The sequence below is a fragment of the Salmo salar genome, chromosome 21 (genome assembly GCF_965601325.2).
Source record: "Salmo salar chromosome 21, fSalSal1, whole genome shotgun sequence".
In the NCBI taxonomy this organism is placed as follows: Eukaryota; Metazoa; Chordata; class Actinopteri; order Salmoniformes; family Salmonidae; genus Salmo; species Salmo salar.
This window is the reverse complement of record NC_138311.1, coordinates 27820381-27846773: the sequence shown is the minus strand read 5'-3', so window position 1 is coordinate 27846773 and position 26393 is coordinate 27820381. Positions and strand designations below refer to the sequence as shown.

The following is a 26393-nucleotide window of genomic DNA, read 5'->3' as shown; positions in this document are numbered from 1 at the left end:
ACAGCAAGTAATGCAGGTGTAGAAGCACGGTGGCTAGGAAAAATTAGCCAAAGACTTGAATGGACTTTGACTGAAGGAGTGGGATGTTTATTTTTCATGTGTCTATTTTTTTATTTTGTATGATGTCGGTTTTTCCCCCTTTCCTACTATCGATATTTGTTTCATAGTTTACCATCCGTACAGTAGGTGGTGGCATGCATCTCTAACGATTGTTTGCGGACCGCCATAATACCATAGAAGAAGAAGGTTATTTCGGTCGAGGAACGTCACCTGTATCTGTGAGGTGTTCCGAAGCCAGGGAAGGGATGACCGGTCAGACGGAGGCTGATATACCTGGTAAGAAAACCTGTCAAGAGTCTCTATCTCGCTTTTTTTTATGCATATGGCTATTATTTAGATAGTGTAGCACCATTAATGTGTGGTGGTGACCATTCGCTAACCTGTTGCTATTTCTGGCTTGCAGCGACTTAAATAGGTAGCTGACAACCGCTTGGCATTAGGATTTACCTACTCCTGTAACGTTAGCCTAGTGAAATCAGGGTCATTTTAGTACAACCAAACCTTGTAGGCTATATTAAACCTGTTATATCCCCAAACTCCAATGAAATGTCATAGTTTCTCTCCTGTCTGAAAGTAGTTATTTTTTTTACCGTAACAGAAACAGGAGCAGTCTTCACCTTTGGGAAGAGCAAGTTTGCTGATAATGTGCCCAGTAAATTTTGGCTGAAGAATGACCATCCAGAGGAAATCTCATGTGGGGGTGATCACACTGCTGTCATAACAGGTACTCAATTTGTAGCCAACTATCTCCCATGGGATTGGGTGACTTGGAGACGCTGTATAAAACCATAAATTATCTGTCTGTTGTTTATAAAATGCCTATAAGTTATTATAAATAGTTATTAACAGTTTATTGATGCTATATTGAACCTGTAATTAGTTATTGCAATGAACAAAAGGTCTTATACTTCCATACGTGTAGTATTTAGGCATTCAAATAAAAATACATTTTTTAAACAAATGCATAAAAACAGTATAATTAAGAGTTTTATTAGCAGTTTATGAAATAAAAGTGTAATGCCTTTTCTCCTACCTGTAGGCCATGGCAGGCTGTTCATGTTTGGAAGTAATACCTGGGGTCAGCTAGGACTGGGGTCAGAGATCAATGTCAACATCAACAAGCCCACCGCTGTGAAAGGTCAGTCAGTCCATCATGTACTAGGATTATGTTCGACTCATATTTTGTCGAAGTTTTGCTACGTTTTGTAATGTTAAAACCTATGTTTTTTTCCTTTAGCGTTGAAGTCTGAAAAAGTTAAGTTTGCATCATGTGGGAGAGACCACACAATAGTGTGCACGTGTAAGAGAACCATGTTATTTTACTCGGCATTACTTGAGAGGATGTTATGAATGAATATCTGCTGTTATCATTACTTATGAGTCTTTCCTCCATGGTTGTCAGGGAGTGGGCGTGTTTATGGTGCTGGCAGTAACCAGGAGGGGCAGCTTGGTTTGGGACACTGTGATGACACAAACACCTTCCACCTGCTTCATCCTTTCTCTGACCATGCACCAATCAAAATGCTTGCTGCTGGCTGCAACACCTCAGCTGCCCTGACAGGTAAGGATGACGACAGATGGGTTGTTTACTGGCATCATCAGTGTAGAGCAGTCCTATCTCTGTCTGTCTGTCTGTCTGTCTGTCTGTCTGTCTGTCTGTCTGTCTGTCTGTCTGTCTGTCTGTCTGTCTGTCTGTCTGTCTGTCTGTCTGTCTGTCTGTCGTGCTTCCTTGTCAGTCTGTGTGTGTTTCTGATCTTTCACATGCCGTCTGTGTGCTGTGTTAGAGGACGGCAGGCTGTTCATGTGGGGTGATAACTCTGTGGGCCAGATCGGTCTGGGCACAGAGAGCTACGCCTCAGAGCCCAGAGACGTGATGGTGGGACAACCAGTGGCCTGGGTGGCTTGTGGATACCACCACTCAGCGTTCGTCACAGGTAATACACTCACACATGCAAGGTTATTTTATATTGGGATCTTAACCTTATGCATACCACATCCTGTTGTTATATAATAACGTGGCTGGGTTATTGTTGTTGGTTTGGGCTTGTTCCAGTGGATGGGGACCTCTACACGTTTGGGGAGAGTGGGAGCGGAAGGCTGGGTGTATTCCCAGACCAGCTAGCCAATCACAGAGTCCCTCAGCGGGTGGAAAGCATCCAGGACCCGGTCATCCAAGTGTCCTGTGGAGGGGAGCACACAGTGGCACTCACAAGTAAATACCTCTGTTAAATACTATTACTCTTAACGTTTTCACATGTGAGTTCCAAATATCTCTAACGGTCGCCCCAGTGTGAGTTGTTTTATGTGCGTGATGTCAGAATTAGAGGTCGACCGATTAATCGGAATGGCCGATTAATTAGGGCCGATTTCAAGTTTTCATAACAATCGGTAATCGGTATTTTTGGCCACCGATTTGCCGATTTATTTTTTTGAAACTTTTTTTTAAAAATGTTTAAAAAAAAAACATTTCAACCTTTATTTAACTAGGCAAGTCAGTTAAAGAACACATTCTTATTTTCAATGACGGCCTAGGAACGGTGGGTTAACTGCCTTGTTCAGGGGCAGAACGACAGATTTTTACCTTGTCAGCTTGGGGATGCAACCTTACGTTAACTAGCCCAACGCTCTAACCACTTGCTTTACGTTGCCAAGGTAAGTTGCTAGCTAGCATTAAACTTATCTTATAAAAAAACAATCAATCAATCATAAACACTAGTTAACTACACATGGTTGATGATATTACTAGTTTATCTAGCCTGTCCTGCTTTGCATATAATCGATGTGGTGCGCATTCGCGAAAAAGGACTGTTTTTGCTCCGACGTGTACCTAACCATAAACATCAATGTCTTTCTTAAAATCAATACACAAGTATATATTTTTAAACCTGCATATTTAGTTAATATTGCCTGCTAACATGAATTTCTTTTAACATGGGAAAATGTGTCACTTCTCTTGCAAACAGAGTCAGGGTATATGCAGCAGTTTGGGCTACCTGGCTTGTTGCGAACTGTGAAGACTATATCTTCCTAACAAAGACAGCAGACTTCGCCAAACGATGATGATTTAACAAAAGCACATTTGCGAAAAAAAGCACAATCGTTGCACGACTGTACCTAACCATAAACATCAATGTCTTTCTTAAAATCAATACACAGAAGTATATATTTTTAAACCTGCATATTTAGCTAAAAGAAATCCAGGTTAGCAGGCAATATTAACCAGGTGAAATTGTGTCAGTTCTCTTGCGTTCGTTGCACGCAGAATCAGGGTATACAGAATCTGGCTCGTTGCGAACTAATTTGCCAGAATTTTACAGAACTATGAAATAACATTGTAGGTTGTGCGATGTAACGGGAATATTTAGACTTATGGATGCCACCCGTTAGATAAAATACGGAACGGTTCCGTATGTCACTGAAAGAATAATGTTTTCGAGATGATAGTTTCCGGATTTGACCATATTAATGACGTAAGGTTTATTATATTATAGTTAAGTCTATGATTTGATATTTGATAGAGCAGTCTGACTGAGCGGTGGTAGGCAGCAACAGGCTCGTAATAGTCAAAGGTATATGGTTTAGAGAGAAATAGTCGACGCGTCATAATTCCTGTAATAACTTACGGCTGAACTTGAAAGGGGTTCCTTCGTTATTTTACCGTTCATGTCTTCCATAGAGAATGTCTTGATCTACTTCAAATAAGGTCTGTGTTTTGTGCTTAAACTGCCTCAGCGTTTCAATACCCGTGTAAATCTCACTAGGTAACGTTTGTCAACATATTTTCATAAATCCACTCTACAATTTTTTTTATCTTCGCTTATATTGATCAGAGTTATATCCTATGGATATCTACACAGTTATAAAATTGGCAAGGTGGTGTAAGCCTAAACCAAACACAGACCTTATTTTAAGTTAATCTAAAAATATCCTATGGAATAAATGAAGGAACCGCTTTTCAGATTTTGCTGGATGGTGTCATGGGAATTATGACTCGCACTTTGGTAGTCAATTCTTACCATGCCCATTATTAAAATAGGATTTCCTGCATATAGAAATTACAGTTTTTGTTTTCAGCATTCATCACAGGTAACTTAAACTCTATTTTTATTATTCAAACAGTTGAGAGTACTTGTCTCCTAAGCAGACTCTTCAGTATCGTTGTCACTTCAGAGCTGTGTGTGTGTGTGTGTGTGTGTGTGTGTGTGTGTGTGTGTATGTGTGTGTGTGTGTGTGTGTGTATATAGATATATAAAAAAATCATAACAATAATCGGCCGATTAATCGGCATCGGCCTTTTTGGCCCTCCAATAATCGGTATCGGTATCGGCGGCGAAAAATCATAATCGGTCGCCCTCTAGTCAGAATGCATCGCTGTTCCAAAATATGATTGTTACGCAATAGGACAGTTAACCCATGCTGCCCTCAAACCAAGGCACACTGCCTGCTAATTATCTATAGGCTATGAATTGAGGTCTGTTCCGGCTCCTCATTAATTCACATAAGAATTAGCCCATTTCACTGTTGCGGACAATTTATGTTTGAGCCGGACAAACTTCTCTCTTCGACAAGAGCCCAATCACTTCCCCAGTGTTTCCCCCAGATCAAGTAGCCATCTCTAGTCAGAACAGGCCTTGCACAAACTTTTTCCCCCTGGCAAATTTTCTGACTGGCGCCCGCATTGCCTTCATTGTTGTTTTCCTTACATATAATAACTTTGGACATGTGTGCATTCCTATCAAAGTAAGTGCCTTATTTTCTGTATATCGTGTTGTCATTTCTACTGTAACATACCGTATGTATGTATGGAGCATAATGTATTTACTGTTTTATTCATATGTTTCCAAGTACTGGTGTCAAATCATGCATTCCGATTCTTGCATAGATTGTAATGGACACATATGATGTGTGTAAAATATTTTTTTAACTGATGTAGTGATTATGATGAGCTAATGCTAAGCTATTTTCCAGCTATGTGTGGCGCCATGTTTGTTGACATCATACAATGCATTCTGGTTGTCATGTAAAGATGTCAGACCAAAGATGCTATATAAAACAAGGTGAAGGGATAGTTCAATCGACTGGCTTATGGTGCTTTCAAGACAACTGGGAACTCTTAAAAATACGAGGTCAAATCATGATGTCAGTGATCTTCAGGTCGGAAAGAGGCCCGAGTTCCTGAGTTGGAATTCTGAGGTGGATGACTGTTCAAAAATATTTTTTCCAGTCCGAGCTCGTTTTTTCCCGAGTTCCCAGTTGTCTTGAACGCAATGAAGGCGGAAGTCAGAGATTTCCAGTTGTTTGAACATCAGATTGTAACTATGGTATCTCAGGGTTGCCAACTTAGACCTTTCCAGGGGTTTTATTTTTATTTAGCATATAACCTTCTCCTGTGTTTGCCCCCCATTTATTGATAAATCCCCCCATCGTAGTAATATTTCCTGCATGATATCCCCCCACGATACCTTCCCCCATTTCTTCCGCCCATAGACTTGAAAACTCCCCATAAATGAAATGACCCCCCCCCCCCCCCACAAACCCCCCTAAAATGGTTTCATCCCTGTTTAGCTTTCGCACTATGGTTATGCCAGGCAGTAGGTTTGTATTTGGGGTAATGATCTGTGAGGTGATAACATTTTATTTGCTTTGTGATTTGTCAAAAACGGTAAATTCATGTGCTCTGGTTATTGTATACACTGTAACAAGTACATCAAATATTTTAAATATGCTGAAAAGTTCATATTTTTCAGGCAATGGGCGCAGTCATTTTTGACTTTGACTTTGTTTATTTGTGTCTTATAGTGAATGGCATTCTGGGATTAGGGAGTTTTCAATTGTCAAGCATAAACAAACCTGGCTGCAAGCATAAAGAATTTAGCTGCTCTTAGCTTAGCTCACAGGCATCTCTTTTCTAAACAATATTACATTTCTCCCTTGTGCTCAGCAGATATGTGGTACATTGTAAACAAGTTTAGTTGTTAGGTTGCTAACTTATGTTAATTTTTTTGTCAGCACAACCTGTTATTTAGACTGGTTCATGGAATGAGTTTGGATGTGTTCCGTGTGATGTTTGGATGATGAAGTTTGCATTTATCTTTTACAATAAAAGGTGAAATTGAGGAATTAAGTTATGAAGACCTTTATTTATCATCAGTACAAAACATTGTTTAGATGCTTTTGAGACAACAATGCTGTTTAGACACGTTTGTTGCATCATATGTTCTGTTGCTACTGTTCCAATCACATATTTGCGATGGTACGCTGCAGGGACCACTCAACAATGATCACAGATATGTGATCATACGCGTCAAAGGGTTAATACTAACTAAAGATACAGTACTGTTAATGAAATAAAATAGTCTGTCTACTGTTCCTAGCCGGTAACTGTCTCATCTTTTTCTACACCTCTCTCTCACTCTCTCTCCCTCTCCATGTTCCAGAGGACAATGTGTACGCATTTGGGCGGGGACAGCATGGGCAGCTAGGCCATGGGACCTTCCTGTTCGAGGTACCTTTGCCAAAAGCACTGGACCACTTCCGGAATGGCAGAGTCAGTCACGTAACCTGTGGAGAGAACCACACTGCAGTGATCACAGGCAATCTTCCATACTATTCTACTAGTATACACTGTTGAATGGATGTTATTCAGAAATTTGAAGCCTGAGCATTTTCCATTGAGACCTCATTTCTCTCACTCTAGACAGTGGGATTCTGTACACCTTTGGGGACGGTCGCCAGGGTAAACTAGGACTGGGGGAAGAGAACTTCACCAACCAGTTCAGACCAACACTGTGCCCACGGTTCCTCAAATACAGTGTCCAGTCAGTAAGTCAAGTAGTGTCTGTGTGTGTCTGTGTCTATGTTTGTGCACCTGCTAATACTGTGTATGTGTGTTCAGGTGGCATGTGGTGGCTCTCACATGCTGGTGCTGGCTATGCCCAGACTCCCAGAGGTTGAGGAAGTGGTGATAGAGGAGGATGATGTTACAGAGAGCATTCTGGAGTCTCTGGAGACCTACACCGAGCTGCTCCTGATGGACCCCTCCTTCCTGATGCCCAACCCACAGACCACACCTCCTCTCTGGACCCTGTCTGCTAGGGCCCGCCGCAGGGAGAGGGTGAGTACTGCCAAAATATCTGACAGTTCCAGAAAGGAGATCCGAAGTGTTGATTATAAAGGGTGACAGAGTTGTGGTGTTTGGTTGCCTTCACTAGCGACCAGTGTTGCATCACATTGCTGTACGTCAGTAATGGTCATGTGTAGTAGCCGACTTTATGTGAACCAGTCTAAGTAACTACTCTTTAATACTATTATTATGGTCTGAGTGAGCAATTTAGCCCTTATGTAGCCATTATTTAGTAGATGTATCTACTTTTCTGTATTGTGTGTTTCAGGAGAGTTCTCCAGAGCAATTTGGCCAGATGTTCCGTAACCTTCCGCCTCTGATGTCCGGCTTCCTCAACGCCTCCCTGCCCCTGTCCAGAAATATCCGCATCTCCAGAACACCATCTGAAGACCCCTGCACCTCCTCACTGTCCTCCAATCCCTCCTCAAACGACCCCCCCAGTCCCTCTCTGTCCCTTAAATCCAGATCCAAAACCCCATTAACACCGTCACCCAAGTTCATATTCCCAGACCGTCCTTGCCCTTCACTCTCCTCCAAGTTCTCGCCTAAGAAGAGGCCCAGCCCATCAAAATCACCCAAATATGCATCTAAAGAACGCCTCACCCCCTCACAGTCCTTTAAATCCACACATAAACTCTTCCCCACCCCCTCAATGTCCCCTAAACCCTCCTCTGTAAAGCCCACAGATGACAACCAATCCTCCAAAACGCTGTCTGAGGGTCCCACCTCACCACAGACAGGTAGCTGAATCCTACAATGCTATCTTTCCTTTTCACCACAGTGCCTTCGGAAAGTATTCAGACCCCTTGAATATTTTTGTCTTCGATTTTATTTTATTTTTATCCATTCTAGAATAAGACTTTAACGTAATAAAATGTGGAAAAAGTCAAGTGGTCTGAATAAGGCACTGTATATAGGCATAACTGCAGCCCATATTCTATGACCTATCCAGACCTGGGTTCAAATACATGGATTTGAGTATCTGGTATTTAAAATACTTTTTCTGTGTATTTGTGTATTTTCAAATACACAGCCAAAAACAATCACTCATAAAACTTAAATTAATCGCCGTCTCAAATAGACACCTGTCCCTTTTAATGGCCAGGCAACTGCACACATTTCACGAGGTAACCATGAATTACCATGACATTTACAAGGTTTAATATTTGAATTTGGTAAATAAAATAATTCAGTGATGACTTGAAAACATTATGGCAATCATCCGTTTTTTATCGCCAGTAAGAAACTGCTAGCCAATGGCTACTAACAGCTGAGCGCTGCTAACTAACTGGCAGGCACAAAAACCATCAACAATCTAGGGAGTACAGACCCCCAGAAATTGGCCGATCACATTCTAGTGGAGAAAGTAAAAACTGCCAAAAATGCACAGTCAAGAGGAGAATAATTATTCTGTCAATGAAAAGTTTTTATTTTTCGAATAGAGGCATACTAAGAGAAAACGTGACACAACGTGTAAATGATAACACATTAGTGCAGGAAATGAAGACATTTATTAAAATGCTGGAAGTGAATGCTGGAATTCAAAAATTAACAATGCAAATGAGCAAAAGCTGTGTTAATTATGGAAGTAGACGCCTGGCTCAAACAGAAGCCTTTCTCTAATAAACACCTGTTGTGTTCAGTGATTTAAGCAAATCAATGTCTGGGCTATTAATTTAAGTTTTACAGACTTATATTTCAGTATTTCAATGGTTATTTGTAAAAACCAAATAGTCTGCCAAATTGTATTTGACAGTATGTTCAAATACTTATTTCAAATAATATTTTCAAATACCTGGGTTAAATGCATTGGAGTGTATTTGAGTCAGTGTATTTTAGTTATTCAAATACTTTCCAAGTGTATTTCCAAATGCATTATAATAGTTTTTAAATAAAGTACAGTACCAGTCAAAAGTTTGTGCTCAACAGTGCATCCCACTTGTAAAGCCATCTTTAAGACTAAACTTTATTGGCTAGCCTATCCTTCCTCCTAGACTTTAATTGTTGCTTTTATATATTTGATTGTTGCTTTTACTTATATATATATATATATATATATATATACACACACACACACTACCATTTAAAACTTTGGAGTCACTTAGAAATGTCCTTGTTTTCCATGAAATATAGTCAAGACGTTGACAAGGTTATAAATAATGATTTTTAATTGAAATAATAATTGTGTCCTTTGATTTCATCAAATAATCCTCCATTTGCAGAAATTACAGCCTTGCAGACCTTTTGGCATTCTAGTTGTCACTTTTTTGAGGTAATCTGAAGAGATTTCACCCCATGCTTCCTGAAGCACCTCCCACAAGTTGGATTGACTTGATGGGTACTTCTTACGTACCATACAGTCAAGCTGCTCCCACAACAGCTCAATAGGGTTGCGATCTGGTGACTGTGCTGGCCACTCCATTATAGACAGAATACCAGCTGACTGCTTCTTTCCTAAATAGTTATTGCATAGTTTGGAGCTGTGCTTTGGGTCATTGTCCTGTTGTAGGAGGAAATTGGCTCCAATTAAGCTCCGTACACAGGGTATGGCTTGGTGTTGCAAAATGTAGTGATAGTCTTCCTTCTTCAAGATCCCTTTTACCCTGTACAAATCTCCCACTTTACTGCCACCAAAGTACCCCCAGACCATCACATTGCCTCCACCATGCTTGACAGATGGCATCAAGCACTCCTCCAGCATATTTAATTTTTTTCTGCGTCTCACAAATGTTTTTCTTTGTGATCTGACACCTCAAACTTAGATTTGTCTGTCCATAACACTTTTTTCCAATCTTTTTCTGTCCAGTGTCTGTTATTTATGCCCATCTAAATATTTTCTTTAAATTGGCCAGTTTGAGATGGGGCTTTTTCTTTGCAAATCAGCCTAGAAGGCCAGCATCCCGGAGTAGCCTCTTCACTGTTGACGTTGAGACTGGGGTATTGCGGGTACTATGTAATGAAGCTGCCAGTTAAGGACTTGTGAGGTGTTTGTTTCTCAAACTAGACACTCTAATGTACTTGTCCTCTTGCTCAGTTGTGCACCGGTGCCTCCTACTCCTCTTTCAATTCTGGTTAGAGACAGTTTGAGCTGTTCTGTGAAGGGAGTAGCACACAGCATTGTATGTTGTTTCTTGGCAATTTCTCGCATGGAATAGCCTTCATTTCTCAGAACAAGAATAGACTGATGAGTTTCAGAAGAAAGCCTTTGTTTCTGGCCATTTTGAGCCTGTAATCAAACCCACAAATGTTGATGCTCCAGATACGCAACTTGATACGCAACAGATATGCAAAAAACAAGGACATTTCTTAGTGACCCCAAACTTTTTAACGGTACTGTGTGTATATATGTATATATGTATACTGCTCAAAAAAATAAAGGGAACACTTAAACAACACAATGTAACTCCAAGTCAATCACACTTCTGTGAAATCAAACTGTCTACTTAGGAAGCAACACTGATTAACAATAAATTTCACATGCTGTTGTGCAAATGGAATAGACAACAGGTAGAAATTATAGGCAATTAGCAAGACACCCCCAATAAAGGAGTGGTTCTGCAGGTGGGGACCATAGACCACTTCTCAGTTCCTATGCTTCCTGGCTGATGTTTTGGTCACTTTTGAATGCTGGCGGTGCTTTCACTCTAGTGGTAGCATGAGACGAAGTCTACAACCCACACAAGTGGCTCAGGTAGTGCAGCTCATCCAGGATGGCACATCAATGCGAGCTGTGGCAAGAAGGTTTGCTGTGTCTGTCAGCGTAGTGTCCAGAGCATGGAGGCGCTACCAGGAGACAGGCCAGTACATCAGGAGACGTGGAGGAGGCCGTAGGAGGGCAACAACCCAGCAGCAGGACCGCTACCTCCGCCTTTGTGCAAGGAGGAGCTGGAGGAGCACTGCCAGAGCCCTGCAAAATGACCTCCAGCAGGCCACAAATGTGCATGTGTCTGCTCAAATGGTCAGAAACAGACTCCATGAGGGTGGTATGAGGGCCCGACGTCCACAGGTGGGGGTTGTGCTTACAGCCCAACACCGTGCAGGACGTTTGGCATTTGCCAGAGAACACCAAGATTGGCAAATTCGCCACTGGCGCCCTGTGCTCTTCACAGATGAAAGCAGGTTCACACTGAGCACGTGACAGACGTGACAGAGTCTGGAGACGCCGTGGAGAACGTTCTGCTGCCTGCAACATCCTCCAGCATGACCGGTTTGGCGGTGGGTCAGTCATGGTGTGGGGTGGCATTTCTTTGGGGGGCCGCACAGCCCTCCATGTGCTCGCCAGAGGTAGCCTGACTGCCATTAGCTACCGAGATGAGATCCTCAGACCCCTTGTGAGACCATATGCTGGTGCGGTTGGCCCTGGGTTCCTCCTAATGCAAGACAATGCTAGACCTCATGTGGCTGGAGTGTGTCAGCAGTTCCTGCAAGAGGAAGGCATTGATGCTATGGACTGGCCCGCCCGTTCCCCAGACCCGATTCCAATTGAGCACATCTGGGACATCATGTCTCGCTCCATCCACCAACGCCACATTGCACCACAGACTGTCCAGGAGTTGGCGGATGCTTTAGTCCAGGTCTGGGAGGAGATCCCTCAGGAGACCATCCGCCACCTCATCAGGAGCATGCCCAGGCGTTGTAGGGAGGTCATACAGGCACGTGGAGGCCACACACACTACTGAGCCTCATTTTGACTTGTTTTAAGGACATTGCATCAAAGTTGGATCAGCCTGTAGTGTGGTTTTCCACTTTAATTTTGAGTGTGACTCCAAATCCAGACCTCCATGGGTTGATAAATTGGATTTCCATTGACTATTTTTGTGTGATTTTGTTGTCAGCACATTCAACTATGTAAAGAAAAAAGTATTTAATAAGATTATTTCATTCATTCAGATCTAGGATGTGTTATTTTAGTGTTCTCTTTATTTTTTTGAGCAGTAGGAGGACTACAATTTTTTTATATATATATATAAAATTGTAGTCCTCCACAAGGCTGGTTCATTCCAATCGCGTGAAGGTACCACGTTCATCTGTACAAACAATAGTACACAAGTATAAACACCATGGGACCACGCAGCCATCATACCGTTCAGGAAGGAGATGCGTTCTGTCTCCTAGAGATGAACGTACTTCGGTGCGAAAAGTGCAAATCAGTCCCAGAACAACAGCAAAGGACCTCGCTGGAGGAAACAGGACCTGCTAGAGGAAACGGGTACAAAAGTATCTATATCCACAGTAAAACGAGTCCTATATCGACATAACCTGAATGGCCGCTCAGCAAAGAAGAAGCCACCGCTCCAAAACTGCCATAAAAAAGCCAGACTACAGTTTGCAACTGCACATGGGGACGTAGATCGTACTTTTTGGAGAAATGCCCTCTGGTCTGATGAAACAAAATAGAACTGTTTGGCCATAATGACCATCGCTATGTTTGGAGGAAAAGGGGGGGGGGGGGGGGGGCTTGCAAGCCGAAGAACATCCCAACCGTGAAGCATGGGGGTGGCAGCATCATGTTGTGGGGGTGCTTTGCTGCAGGAGGGACTGATGCACTTCACAAAATAGATGGCTTTATAAGGAAAGAAAATTATGTGGATATATTGAAGCAACATCTCAAGACATCAGTCAGGAAGTTAACGCTTGGTCGTAAATGGGTCCTGCAAATGGACAATGACCCCAAGCATACTTCCAAATTTCTGCCGAAATGTCTTAAGGACACTGAAAGTCAAGGTATTAGAGTGGCCATCACAAAGCCCTAACCTCAATCTTATAGAAAATTTGTGGGCAGAACTGAAAAAGCGTGTGCAATCAAGGAGGCCTACAAACCTGACTCAGTTACACCAGCTCTGTCAGGAGGAATGGGCCAAGATTCACGCAACTTATTGTGGGAAGCTTTTGGAAGGCTACCCCAAATTCTGGACCTAAGATAAACAAATGAAAGGCAATGCTACTAAATACTAATTGAGTGTATGTAAACTTCTGACCCAAATAGGAATGTGATGAAAGAAATAAAAGCTGAAATAAATAATTCTCTCTACTATTATTCTGAGATTTCACATTCTTAAAATAAAGTGGTGAACCTAACTGACCTAAGAAAGGGAATTTTTACTAGGATTAGATGTCAGGAATTGTGAAAAACAGAGTTTAACTGTATTTGGCGAGGGTTTATGTACACTTCCGACTTTATATATAAAGGAAATACTCTAGAATGAGTAGGTGTGCCCAAACTTTTGACTGGTACTGTGTATATAAGTTTGGACACACCTACTTTTGACTGGTACTGTATATATATATAATGTATATGTGTGTGTATATGTGTGTGTGTATGTATGTATATATATATATATATATATATGTATATGTGTGTGTGTATGTATGTATGTATATATATATATATATATATATATATATATATATGTGTGTATGTATCTATACAATACCAGTCAAAAGTTTGGACACACGTACTCATTCAAGGGTTTTTCTTTATTTTTACTATTTTGTACATTGTAGAATAATAGTGAAGACATCAAAAATGTGAAATAACACACATGGAATCATGTAGTAACCATAAAAGTGTTAAACAATTCAACATATGTTTTACATTTTAGATTCTTAAAAGTAGCCACCCTTTGCCTTGATGACAGCTTTGCACACTCTTGGCATTCACTCAACCAGCTTCATGAGGAATGCTTTTCCAACTGTCTTGAAGTAGTTGCCACATTACCTGAGCACTTGTTGGCTGCTTTTCCTTCACTCTGCGGTCCAACTCATCCCAAACCATCTCAATTGGGTTGAGGTCAGGTGATTGTGGAGGCCAGGTCATCTGATGCAGCAGTCCATTACTCTCCTTCTTGGTCAAATGGCCCTACCCAGCCTGGAGGTATATTTTTGAGTCATTGTCCTGTTAAAAAACAAATGATAGTCCCACTAAGCACAAACCAGATGGGATGGCAGAGTGCTGTGGTAGCCATGCTGGTTAACCTCTCTGGGCTAGGTGGCACCAAATCGTCCCACCTACGTAACAGCCAGTTGAATCCTGTGGCGCGATTTTCAAATACCTTGACTATTTTATAGCTATTTAAAGACAAGACTCTCGTTAATCTAACCACACTGTCCGATTTCAAAAAGGCTTTACAACGAAAGCAAAACATTAGATTATGTCAGCAGAGTACCCAGCCAGAAATAATCAGACACCCATTTTTCAAGCTAGCATATAATGTCACAAAAACCCAGAAGACAGCTAAATGCAGCACTAACCTTTGATGATCTTCATCAGATGACACACCTAGGACATTATGTTATACAATACATGCATGTTTTGTTCAATCAAGTTCATATTTATATAAAAAACCAGCTTTTTACATTAGCATGTGACATTCAGAACTAGCATACCCCCCGCAAACTTCCGGCAAATTCACTAACAATTTACTAAATTACTCACGATAAACGTTCACAAAAAGCATAACAATTATTTTAAGAATTATAGATACAGAACTCCTCTATGCACTCGATATGTCCGATTTTAAAATAGCTTTTTGGTGAAAGCACATTTTGCAATATTCTAAGTACATAGCCCAGCCATCACGGGCTAGCTATTTAGACACCCAGCAAGTTTAGCCTTCACCAAAATCAGATTTACTATAACAAAAATGTTATTACCTTTGGTGTTCTTCGTCAGAATGCACTCCCAGGACTTCTACTTCAATAACAAATGTTGGTTTGGTCCCAAATAATCCATCGTTATATCCAAACAGCGGCGTTTTGTTCGTGCGTTCTAGACACTATCCGAAATGGTAAATCAGGGTTACGAGCATGGCGCAATTCGTGACAAAGAAATTCTAAATATTCCATTACCGTACTTCGAAGCATGTCAACCGCTGTTTAAAATCAATTTTTATGCAATTTATCTCGTAAAAAAACGATAATATTCCGACCGGGAATCTGCGTTTCGGTAAATAGAGGAAAAAAAAGAAAGACGGGGGCGACCAGTGCACGCGCCTAAGCCCACTGTCCCTTGATCGGCCACTTGACAAAGGCGATAATGTGTTTCAGCCTGGGGCTGGAATGACGACATTCAGCTTTTTCCCGGGCTCTGAGAGCCTATGGGAGCCGTGGGAAGTGTCACGTTACCGCAGAGATCCTTTGTTTTGGAAAGAGATGTCAAAGAAAGCCAATAAATGGTCAGACAGGCCACTTCCTGTAAAGGAATCTCTCAGGTTTTTGCCTGCCATATGAGTTCTGTTATACTCACAGACACCATTCAAACAGTTTTAGAAACTTTAGGGTGTTTTCTATCCATATCTAATAAGTATATGCATATTCTAGTTACTGGGTAGGAGTAGTAACCAGATTAAATCGGGTACGTTTTTTATCCGGCGGTGTAAATACTGCCCCCTAGCCCTAAGAGGCTAAGTGTGCCTTGAATTCTAAATAAATCACAGACAGCGTCACCAGCAAAGCATTCCCACAACATCACACCTCCTCCTCCATGCTTCACAGTGGGAACCACACATGCAGAGATCCTAGCTTTCACCTACTCTGTGTCTCACAAAGACACGGTGGTGGGAACCAAAACTCTCAAATTTGGACTCATCACATCAAAGGACAGATTTCCACCTGTCTAATGTCCATTGCTCGTGTTTCTTGGCCCAAGCAAGTCTCTTCTTATTATTGGTGTCCTTTAGTAGTGGATTCTTTGCAGCAATTTTACCACGAGGGCCTGATTCATGCAGTCTCCTCTGAACAGTTTATGTTTAGAGTTTGTGTCTGTTACTTGAACTTTGTGAAGCATTTATTTGGGCTGCAATCTGAGATGCAGTTAACTCTAATGAACTTATCCTCTGTAGCAGAGGTAACTCTGGGTCTTCCTTTCCTGTGGCGGTCCTCATGAGAGACAGTTTCATCATAGCCTTGATGTTTTTTGTGACTCCACTTGAAGAAACTTTCAAAGTTCTTGACATTTTCTGGATAGACTGACCTTCATGTCTTAAAACCTGTTAGGGCTAGGGGGCAGCATTGACACGGCTGGATAAAAAACATACCCGATTTAATCTGGTTACCACTCCTACTCAGTAACTAGAATATGCATATACTTATTACATATGGATAGAAAACACCCTAAATTTTCTAAAACTGTTTGAATGGTGTCTGTGAGTATAACAGAACTCAAATGGCAGGTCAAAACCTGAGAGATTCCTTTACAGGAAGTGGCCTGTCTGACCATTTCTGGAACTTCTTTGCCATCTCTATCATTTACTAAGGATCTCTGCTCTAACGTGACACTTCCCACGTCGTCCATAGGCTCTCAGAGCCCGGGAAAAAAGAGAATGTCGTCATTCCAGCCCCAGGCTGAAACACATTATCGCCTTTCTCAAGTGGCCCATCAAGAGACACTAGCTTATGCGCGTGACCCCGACCGCCCCCGCCTTTGGGATTTTTTCCTCTGTTTGCCGAAAAGGAGATTCCCTGTCGGAATTTTATCGCTTTTCTACGAGAAAAATGACGTAAAAATTGATTTTAAACAGCGGTTGACATGCTTCGACGTACGGCAATGGAATACTTTGAATTTTATTGTCAGGAATTGCGCCAAGCGCGCGACACTTCTTTACTATTTCGGATAGTGTCTGGAACGCACGAACAAAACGCCGCTATTCGGATATAACGATGGATTATTTTGGACCAAACCAACATTTGTTATTGAAGTAGACGTCCTGGGTGTGCATTCTGACGAAGACAACAAAAGGTAATGACATTTTTATAATAGTAAATATGATTATGGTGAGTGCTAAACTTGCCGGGTGTCTAAATAGCGAGCCCGTGATGCCTGGGCTATGTACTTAGAATATTGCAAAATGTGCTTTCACCAAAAAGCTATTTTAAAATCGGACATATCGAGTGCATAGAGGAGGTCTGTATCTATAATTCTTAAAATAATTGTTATGCTTTTTGTGAACGTTTATCGTGAGTAATTTAGTAAAATGTTAGCGAATTCCCCGTAAGTTTGCGGGGGGTATGCTAGTTCTGAACGTCACATGCTAATGTAAAAAGCTGGTTTTTGATATAAATATGAACTTGATTGAACAAAACATGCATGTATTGTATAACATAATGTCCTAGGGTTGTCATCTGATGAAGATCATCAAAGGTGAGTGCTGCATTTAGCTGTCTTCTGGGTTTTGGTGACATTATATGCTGGCTTGAAAAATGGGTGTCTGATTATTTCTGGCTTGGTACTCTGCTGACATAATCTAATGTTTTGCTTTCGTTGTAAAGCCTTTTTGAAATCGGACAGTGTGGTTAGATTAACGAGAGTCTTATCTTTAAATGGCTGTAAAATAGTCATATGTTTGAGAAATTGAAGTAATAGGATTTTGAAGATTTTGAAAATCGCGCCACAGGCTGGCAGTGGATGTTACGTAGGTGGGACGAATTCGTCCCGCCGGTCCCATAGAGGTTTTAAGATCGGTGTCCTTAAACCGGAACGGCTGTTGTTAACATGCGCTAATGTGACTAGAATGATGTTGTAAATAGCAGCCAACTTTCCAGGACATAGAGTAGACATGTCTTATATGGGCAGAAAGCTTAAATTCTTGTTAATTTAACTGCGCTGTCCAATTTACAGTAGCTATTACAGTGAAAAAAGACCATGCTATTGTTTGAGGAGAGTACACAACAACAAAACGCTTTTATCATTTCAACTGGTTTGATATATTCACCTCTGAAGGTAAATAATGTACTTACATTCAGTAATCTTGCTCTGATTTGTCATCCTGTCTTAAAGTAATGGGGACTGTCGTTTCTCTTTGCGTATTTGAGCTGTTCTTGCCATAATATGGACTTGGTATTTTACCAAATAGGGCTATATTCTGTATACTACCCCAACTTTGTCACAACACAACTGATTGGATCAAACACATTGAGAAGGAAAGAAATTCCACAAATTAACTTTTAACAAGGCACACCTGTTAATTGAAATTAATTCCAGGTGACTACCTCATGAAGCTGGTTTGGAGAATGCCAAGAGTGTGCAAAGCTGTCATCAAGGCAAAGGGTGGCTACTTTGAAGAATCTAAAATATATTTTGATTTGTTTAACACTTTTTTGTTACTACATGATTCCATATGTGTTATTTGATAGTTTTGATATATTCACTATTATTCAACATTGTAGAACATAGTAAAAAATTAAGAAAAACCATTGAGTAGGTGTGTCTAAACTTTTGACTGGTACTGTATATCTGAATACTTACTTTGAATGTTTGTGAAAGTAATTGAGATATTTGAAATATTTGAACCCAAGTCTGGACCTATCCCAGTGCAGCCATGTTCTCAGTATCTGTGTTTACAGAGAGGATCGAGGACACTGTGACAGAAGCAACTGACAGCCGGATGCTCATTGAGAATTTGGAGAAGAACATGGATGTCATGGATGAAGAGGACAATAAAGACATGTTGCCAGACCTGGTGAGTACAGTGGTTTTATTATAGAATATTACCATTTGTAGCATGTGTTATGTGTAGGTATGCTGTCTTGCTTTCTTCTGAGGTACAGTATGGGGGCTCCATGTCTTTGGCCTGGGATCATAATGGTCTCTGTTCCCCTCTACATTTGTCTGGGTTTTCTGTTCTCCTTTACTTTGGTCTGGGGTCTGTGTGCTCCAAGGCAGGAAACAGTGTTTGCAGGCAGTCTTTGAGTATTCCAGGAAAATGTGCATAGCTCAGCGCACTCTGGTGTGCGTGTGTGTGGGTGTGTGTGTGGGTGTGTGTGTGTGTGTGTGTGTGAGAGAGAGAGAGAGATAGGGGGGCATTTTCCATTTGGTGGAACACTGGGGGGGAAACCCAAAACCATTCATTTTAATTGTACTTGGTTTGGGATCTCTCCATCTGTTTCTGTATCTGTCTCATACTCATTAGCTTTTCCAAGAAAATATGTCATAAATCTCCTTAAGGCAGCTTCAGTGCTACAGATGGCTCCTGCCAATAAACAAATGTGTTTGAGCTTAACCCCTGTCCCTGCCACCATCCCTCCCATCAACATACACACACAGAACAAGTATACACATACACACACACACACACACACATACACATACAGCACCTCCTTGTGTGTAGCTAATCCATAGTGTTGACGTGGCTGGGATGACGACACACTTCACGTCCATGTTTCCATGACTCCTGCTGAGGGAGACTGTGAGGGAGTCTCCTGTGTTCAGATGAGAAGCGTATTTAGCTACACACAGCCAAACACTGCCACAGAAGTTGGATGCTTTTAGTGATACAAGCACAATGTTTTTACCAACAATATCTTCATCACAGTCTTCATCAGACCATGCTTGTTGCAGCACACAATGACATCCAGCACTGTGAACAACAGACGTGGAGGAGCGAGAGCAGCTAGAGAAACACATGATATTGGGAAGACCAGGCTTTTCTTTTTGTTGTGCTTCCTCTCCCATGCATCTGAGGTCATACTTTACACAGAGCCGTTACAGTGTCTTGTGTGATATGAGCCTGTGTGTATACTGTACAGGTTTTATCTAGTCCATAGAGAGCCTCTGAGGTGTAGTATATGAGAATGTATGAGATAGATGAGTTTGGCACACGTTGATGAAGGTGCATATGTTAATGAATTGTATGGAAAATCTTCTAATAAAGGTTGCCTTGGCAATGAGCACCCTCTCATTATCTCAGATTATCATTTATTTCCAGCAAAGATGGGGAAAAAATTGAGGGATTGAATCGCCATGCGTCTTAGTTCTTCCTACCGGCCTCTAGTTATGCGGTTTGTAGGCTCATGCTTGCCTGCAGGAAAGCTGATTACACACACTTTGTTTACATTCCTGATGGAAAGAAGATTATAGCTTTTGTGTTGTAACCCTTTATAGTGGTTTCATTGCAAGAACTTCTATGTAGGTATTGCCGTATCTATATAGTTCAATGAGATGTTGAGTTTGGTTGTGAGACTTGTGTCCCGTTCTCTTTGAGGCAGGCATCACCATCAGGAGGAGATTATGGCGATGAGACTGGGACTACATCTGCAGAACAGAAGGATAAGGTATGTTATTGTATTTACTGGAAGGGAGAGGAAATAAGGACTGACATCTACAAGTTTATTACACTGTACATTTAGCTACTTTATTCTGCTTTACACTTTACCGTCTCCTCTTTATGTTTCAAATCCTTCTCTCTTTTTCTCTACTCTTTGAATATTCTCTCTTTTTGCAAAACCTTATCCTGTTTTTATCTAATTCTTCCTTTGCTCTCTTACTTTTATTTCTCTTTACAACTTTCTCTGTCTTCCGCTGTCTTTCTCTTTCTGTCCCCTTCACTCTTTCTCTATCTCTCCAGGGACATAAAAAGGGTCGGGCTCTGAGGAGAGCTGTTAAGGAGGCAGAAATGGAGGTTGAACAAGCCTCGGCCAACAAGAAGCCGCAGCTACTTTTCCATAAGGCCCTTCCCACCGAGCTTCTGAGAGGCTCCAGCTTGAGTTCGTTAAAGGCAGAGGGCACGCCCCCAAAGAGCCCAAAATGCTTAATGAATCCTCAGACCCCAGCCAGCGGCAAGGAAAACATTGCTCTGACAGCAGAAAAGGCTGGCATCAAAGTGAACACCAGTAAACTGACGGGTAATAATCTGCAAAGCACAGGTAAAGCAGGGTCTAAGCCAATTTCACCTGCAATGAAACAAAGCAAGTTATCCGTATCGAAACCTAGCACTCCTAAACAGAGCCAGATCCAGATATCTGTGTCTAAACCCAGTAGTCCAAAGCATGGTCAAAACAAACTGTCTGAATATAAATCCAGCACTCCAAAACATGGTCAAAGCAAGCTGTCTGAGGTGAATAAAGGTACAGAGATGAAAGGTAAAGGCCCTGTAAAAGTTCAAGGTAAGGAGGTTGAGGCATCCAAAGACAAGAAATCTAAGATTGCAGAGGAAGATACTAAAACTTTTGAAGTTCAAAATAAACCACTTCAAGAGATCATGTCCCCTCCAGTCAAAGTTAAAGGTAAACCTGTGGAGAAGGAAACAACTCCAATTAAGGCTATTGCTGAAACCACTCCTTTGAAAGTAAAGAGCATTCCCAAGAAGATTGTAGATGATAACAAACCATCTGAAGGTAAAGGCACTCCAATAAAGGTAAAAAAGAAGGCAAAAGAGGTGAATGAAGAGAAGATGGAAGAGTCTATTACTTTCAACGAGTCAGGGACAACTGTGGGGAACAAAATGGCAGTTAAAGATAAAGGCAAAGTCAAAGAAAAAGAGAGTGCACCCACCAAAACAAAAAATGTGCCCAAACCTAAAGATGTTGACGCGAAACTAACTGAGTTAGAGGGAGCCCCAGTGAAACTGAAAAGCAAGCCGACAGAGGTTTCCAGCCAAGCAGTCTTAGTAGAAACTACCTCAAAGGCCAAATCACCAGTCACATCACTCTCATTATCAGATGCACTACCTCAAAATGCTGGAGATAAGAAGTCAACAAAGTCACTGGTTGTCTGTCAGGTCAGGGATAGAGTGGAGGTCCCAGGGGAAGATGCCTTTGATGAATCCCAGGAGGGGAAGCCTAGCTGGGGAGGATTTCTCAGCGATGCAGCCTCTCTCCTTCCAGATGTGGGGATGGCGGGGGCAGCCATGGGGGTCCTGAGTGAGGCGGTGACGAGCATGAGGGGGATTCAGTCGGAGAGTGACACAGACACTTCTATCCCTCCTCGGCGGTTCAGCCGGGTAGAGAGGTTCACCAAACAGAGCGCCATCACCCAGCCTTCCTCCACATCACCCTCTTCTTCAACATCAGATCCAAGCACAGCTGAGCAAAGCAAGAGGACCGACGCCCGCATCAGCACCCTCGGGAATTCTGATCAGGAAGTGGGGAGCAGGAGTTTTGAGAAGGACCCAGAAACCACAGAGGCTGCTAGCGAGAGGTCAGGAGGTCAGGCCAAGGTCGATTATGATGAGATCTCTAGTAGTCAAAGTTCGGAAGCTGAGGATGATGAAGATAAAGAGTCCACAAAGAGACATGGAGATGGGACAGAAATGGAGAGCACCCAACAAGAGGAAGAGGATGACAGAAGTGTTAAGGGTCTGGAAGATAACAGTGAAGACAGTGATACTGTGGCCAGCGGAGAGGGAGAGGAGGGTAGAGAAGAAAAGAGTGAAGACAGCGAGGGTGCGGAAGAAGAAAAGAGTGAAGAGAGCGAGGGCGTGGAGGCAGAAGAAAAGAGTGAAGACAGCGAGGGCGCGGAGGCAGAAGAAAAGTGTGTAGGGGAGGCGGAAGAAGAAGAAAAGAGTGATAGTGTGGGGACAGGAGAGGGGGAGGAGGAAGACGAGAGGTGTGAGAGTGAGGGGACAGGAGAGTGGGAACAGGGAGAGGAGAAGAGTGATAGTGATGCGACAATAAAGGGGGAGGAGGAAGAAGAGAAAAGTGATGAGGGTGCAGTACAGGGGGAGGAGAAAGAAGAGAAGAGTGATAGTGAGGGGACAAGTGATGGGGAGGAGAGCAAAGAGAGTGATTCTGAGGCAAGCCTAGAGGAGGAGGGAGAGGAGACGAGTGCACAGAGTGAGGGGGAAGGAGAAGAGGGCGAAAGTGGTTCTGGGACAAGTGGAGAGGAGGAGAATAGTGAAGAAGAGTCCAGTGATGAAGAGAGTGGGGATGAAAAAATAGAGGAAGAGGAGGAGAGCAATTCGAGTGAGTATGAAAAGGAGGAGAGTGGTGATGAATCAGGAAATGAGGCTGAGAGCAAGAGTGAGGGATCAGCAGAAGAGAAAGAAGATAAACAAGCAGAAAAAGCAGAAAGTAAAGAAAGTAAAGCTACTGAGTCAGCAGAGGAAGAAGGAGAGAACCAAGAAGAGGAAGAGAGTGGAGCAGAGGAGGAAGGAGAGAACCAAGAAGACGAAGAGAGTGAAGCAGAGGAGGAAGGAGAGAACCAAGAAGAGGAAGAGAGTGGAGCAGAGGAGGAAGGAGAGAACCAAGAAGACGAAGAGAGTGAAGCAGAGGAGGAAGGAGAGAACCAAGAAGACGAAGAGAGTGGAGCAGAGGAGGAAGGAGAGAACCAAGAAGAGGAAGAGAGTGGAGCAGAGGAGGAAGGAGAGAACCAAGAAGACGAAAAGAGTGGAGCAGAGGAGGAAGGAGAGAACCAAGAAGAGGAAGAGAGTGGAGCAGAGGAGGAAGGAGAGAACCAAGAAGACGAAGAGAGTGGAGCAGAGGAGGAAGGAGAGAACCAAGAAGACGAAGAGAGTGGAGCAGAGGAGGAAGGAGAGAACCAAGAAGACGAAGGGAGTGGAGCAGAGGAGGAAGGAGAGAACCAAGAAGAGGAAGAGAGTGGAGCAGAGGAGGAAGGAGAGAACCAAGAAGATGAAGAGAGTGGAGCAGAGGATGAAGGAGAGAACCAAGAAGAGGAAGAGTATGGAACAGAGGAGGAAGGAGAGAACCAAGAAGACGAAGAGAGTGGAGCAGAGGAGGAAGGAGAGAACCAAGAAGATGAAGAGAGTGGAGCAGAGGAGGAAGGAGAGAACCAAGAAGATGAAGAGAGTGGAGCAGAGGAGGAAGGAGAGGGAGAGGATAAGGAAGGTAGTGAAAGTAAAGAAAATGAGGAGGAGGGGGAGGAGGAGGCAGGTGTAAGTGAGGAGGAGGGGGAGGAAGAAGAGGATGAGGGAAAGGATGAAGAAAGTGGAGAAGATGAGGATGATGCAGGAGAGGGGGAAGCAGTTGAGGGTGAGGAAGAAGAGGATGAAAAGGAAGATGAAGAGGATGAGAACAACGAAGTTGAAGAGGGTGAGGAGGGACGAGAAGATGATGAGAAACAAGCCAGGGGAGAGGAAGCGGTTGAAGGTGGAAAAGGTAAGGAGGAGGAAGAAGAAGAAGAAGAAGAAGGGGGAGACAAAGATGCAGGGGGAGAAAAGGAAGGAGAGGAAGGGGAAGAGGGAGAGGAGGAAGAAGAAAGACACCAAGGAGAAGGGGAGGATGAAGGAAAGGAAGAGGGTGAAGGGAAGGAGGAAGAAGAGGAAATTAAGGATAGAGAAGATCAGGGAGAAGGAAAGGATGAGGATATGAAAGAAAGAGAAGAGAATAATGAGGAGAAAGGAGAGGATGACAGTGAAAAGGAGGGGGATGGTGAACAACAGGAAGATGAGAAAGAGGAAAGAGGAGTGAGTGAAGAGAGAGATGAGGAAGCAAATAAACAAAAAGAGGAAAGGGAGTGGCAAGAGGGGGAAGACGAGAAGGAAGAAGAGGAAGTGAGGGGAAACAACTGGGAGGGGGAGGAGAAGGGGGGGGGTAAAAAAGAAGGGAAAGAAAATAAGACAAGTGATGGGGAGGTAGAACAAGAGGAGGAAGAAGAGGGCGCATGTGAACAGAAAGAGGAGATGGATGAGGAGGAAGCGGGAGAGGAGGAAGGAGAAGAAGAGGAAGAGGAGGAAGAAAGGGAGGAGAAAGATAGTAAAGGAGAGGAAGAGGAGGGAGAGGAAGAAGAAGAGGAAGAAGAAGAAGAGAGAAAATCACAGAAAGGGATAAAGAAAGGGTCACTGAGCCTACCACCTAAAGCAGCTCCCCCCAGCAGGAAAGGGAAGGAAGAGCCCCCAATGGAGAAACCCAAACCACCGGCCCGCACCAAGCAGAGGACCACAGGGGGAAAACAGGCCAATGGAACCCAAGAATCCCAACAGTTCTGGAACAATGTCTTACCCCAGTACCTGGAGCTGAAGTGAAATATACTGGACATCAATGGTTCCCAATTTTATTTGGGTCAGAACCCATAACCTGACTGTTAATAACGGCTGGAATTGGTCTGGACCTGAGAAAACTAAGCAGGTGCTCAATATACAGCACGACCCTACGTAAACTCCTTGAATTTAATCAATATCTGCATACAATTTACACAATATGCCCACTGTACTGTAAGGTACTGAACTGAGTGTACTCATGCACTATACTGTACTGAATTGTAATATACAGATATTTGTATTAAATAAAGAGAAATTGAGAACTTCCCAGGACTGTCAGGAGCAAAGACTGTTTTTCTAGTAGATATAGTAGACATAGTAAAAGATGATTGTTCTGTCTCTATACCTAGGTGATAGGGTATCATTAACCTCTAGAGTTCAGTATACTGTAATTATAGATGAATGTACTATGACTATCTGGAAGGGCACTTGGAGCCAGCAGAAGACATGGGATCCACTTCTGGAATCTAAAACATCCATTTCTGCAGTACATGTAGGAGAAACAAACACGTGCACAGTCACGAGCACACACATGCAGTTTTTTGTGTTTCAGCCTAGTTCAGTCTGGTTTGGTGTTATTGTTATTATAGATCCTGAGAGGCTACTGCACAGAAGCTCTGTTTGACTCACAGTACCCTCTCCTGTTTCCTGTGAAGACAAGGAGCACTTTAACACCTTCATGTGGAGACTCGCCCCTAAAGAGACCAGACTCGCCACCACCACACACACACACACGGACATGCTCATGCGCTCTCAAACTCACACACAGCTTTGGCTGCCTGCCTGCCAGGAGAACTGTGTGTGTGTGTGTGTGTGTGTGTGTGTGTGGTGGTGGTGGAGAGTCTTTCATCAGCTGTATACTTTCTCTCACCACTCATGTGCGCGTGTCTGTGTGAGATCTCTTTCCGTGTTTGTGTGGACGTGTTTAACTATACTTGTGGGGACCAGAAGAATAGTAAACTAGTAAACAAACAAAATTTGACTAACTGGGGACATTTTCTTAGTCCCCACGAGGTCAAATACTATTTCTAGGGGGTTTAGGGTTAAGGTTAGAATTAGTGTTAGGATTAGAATTAGGGTTAGGATCTAGGGTTAGTTTGGGGTTTAGGAGCTAGGGTTAGGGTAAGAGTATAGGTTAGGTTTAGGTTAGGGGTCTGGGAAAATAGGATTTTGAATGGGACTGAATTATGTGTGTGTGTGTGTGTGTGTGTGTGTGTGTGTGTGTGTGTGTGTGTGTGTGTGTGTGTGTGTGTGTGTGTGTGTGTCCAGCAATGATGTATCACTTTGGTTTTGAGATGCCTTTATTTGGTTGTGCCTTTAGATTTTTTCTTGGGGAATGTATTTCCCCAGCAGCCTTGGCAAGTGGCAACTAGACCTAAATGCGTAAGCTATTGTATGAAAACAAAGTCACTTTGTTGCAGGTTAAATTGTCTACTATCATTTGTGAGAGTTGTTTGCAGTGTTTAGTTCAGTGTTGCTGCATTTAGCTGTGACGCGTGCGC

General features: G+C 42.6%; 1 protein-coding gene across 1 annotated transcript; it reads left to right on the top strand.

Moving 5' to 3' along the window:
* Positions 1-250: 250 nt before the first annotated feature.
* On the top strand, positions 251-25158 carry LOC106582043 (uncharacterized). Its single transcript, XM_014164735.3, has 14 exons — positions 251-336; positions 659-784; positions 1100-1198; positions 1298-1360; positions 1463-1621; positions 1845-1994; positions 2114-2272; positions 6498-6653; positions 6758-6882; positions 6956-7174; positions 7452-7923; positions 18524-18639; positions 20165-20230; positions 20524-25158. The coding sequence occupies exons 1-14, from the start codon at positions 306-308 to the stop codon at positions 24874-24876; spliced, it is 6294 nt and encodes a 2097-aa protein (XP_014020210.2). The 5' UTR covers positions 251-305; the 3' UTR covers positions 24877-25158.
* The last annotated feature ends 1235 nt before the right edge of the window (positions 25159-26393 follow it).

Coding starts and splice junctions, on each gene's coding strand:
- LOC106582043 (XM_014164735.3), top strand. CDS start 306: ATGACCGGTCAGACGGAGGCTGATATACCTG. Junction 1,361..1,462: donor CCACACAATAGTGTGCACGT/GTAAGAGAACCA, acceptor CATGGTTGTCAG/GGAGTGGGCGTGTTTATGGT. Junction 6,654..6,757: donor CCACACTGCAGTGATCACAG/GCAATCTTCCAT, acceptor CTCTCACTCTAG/ACAGTGGGATTCTGTACACC.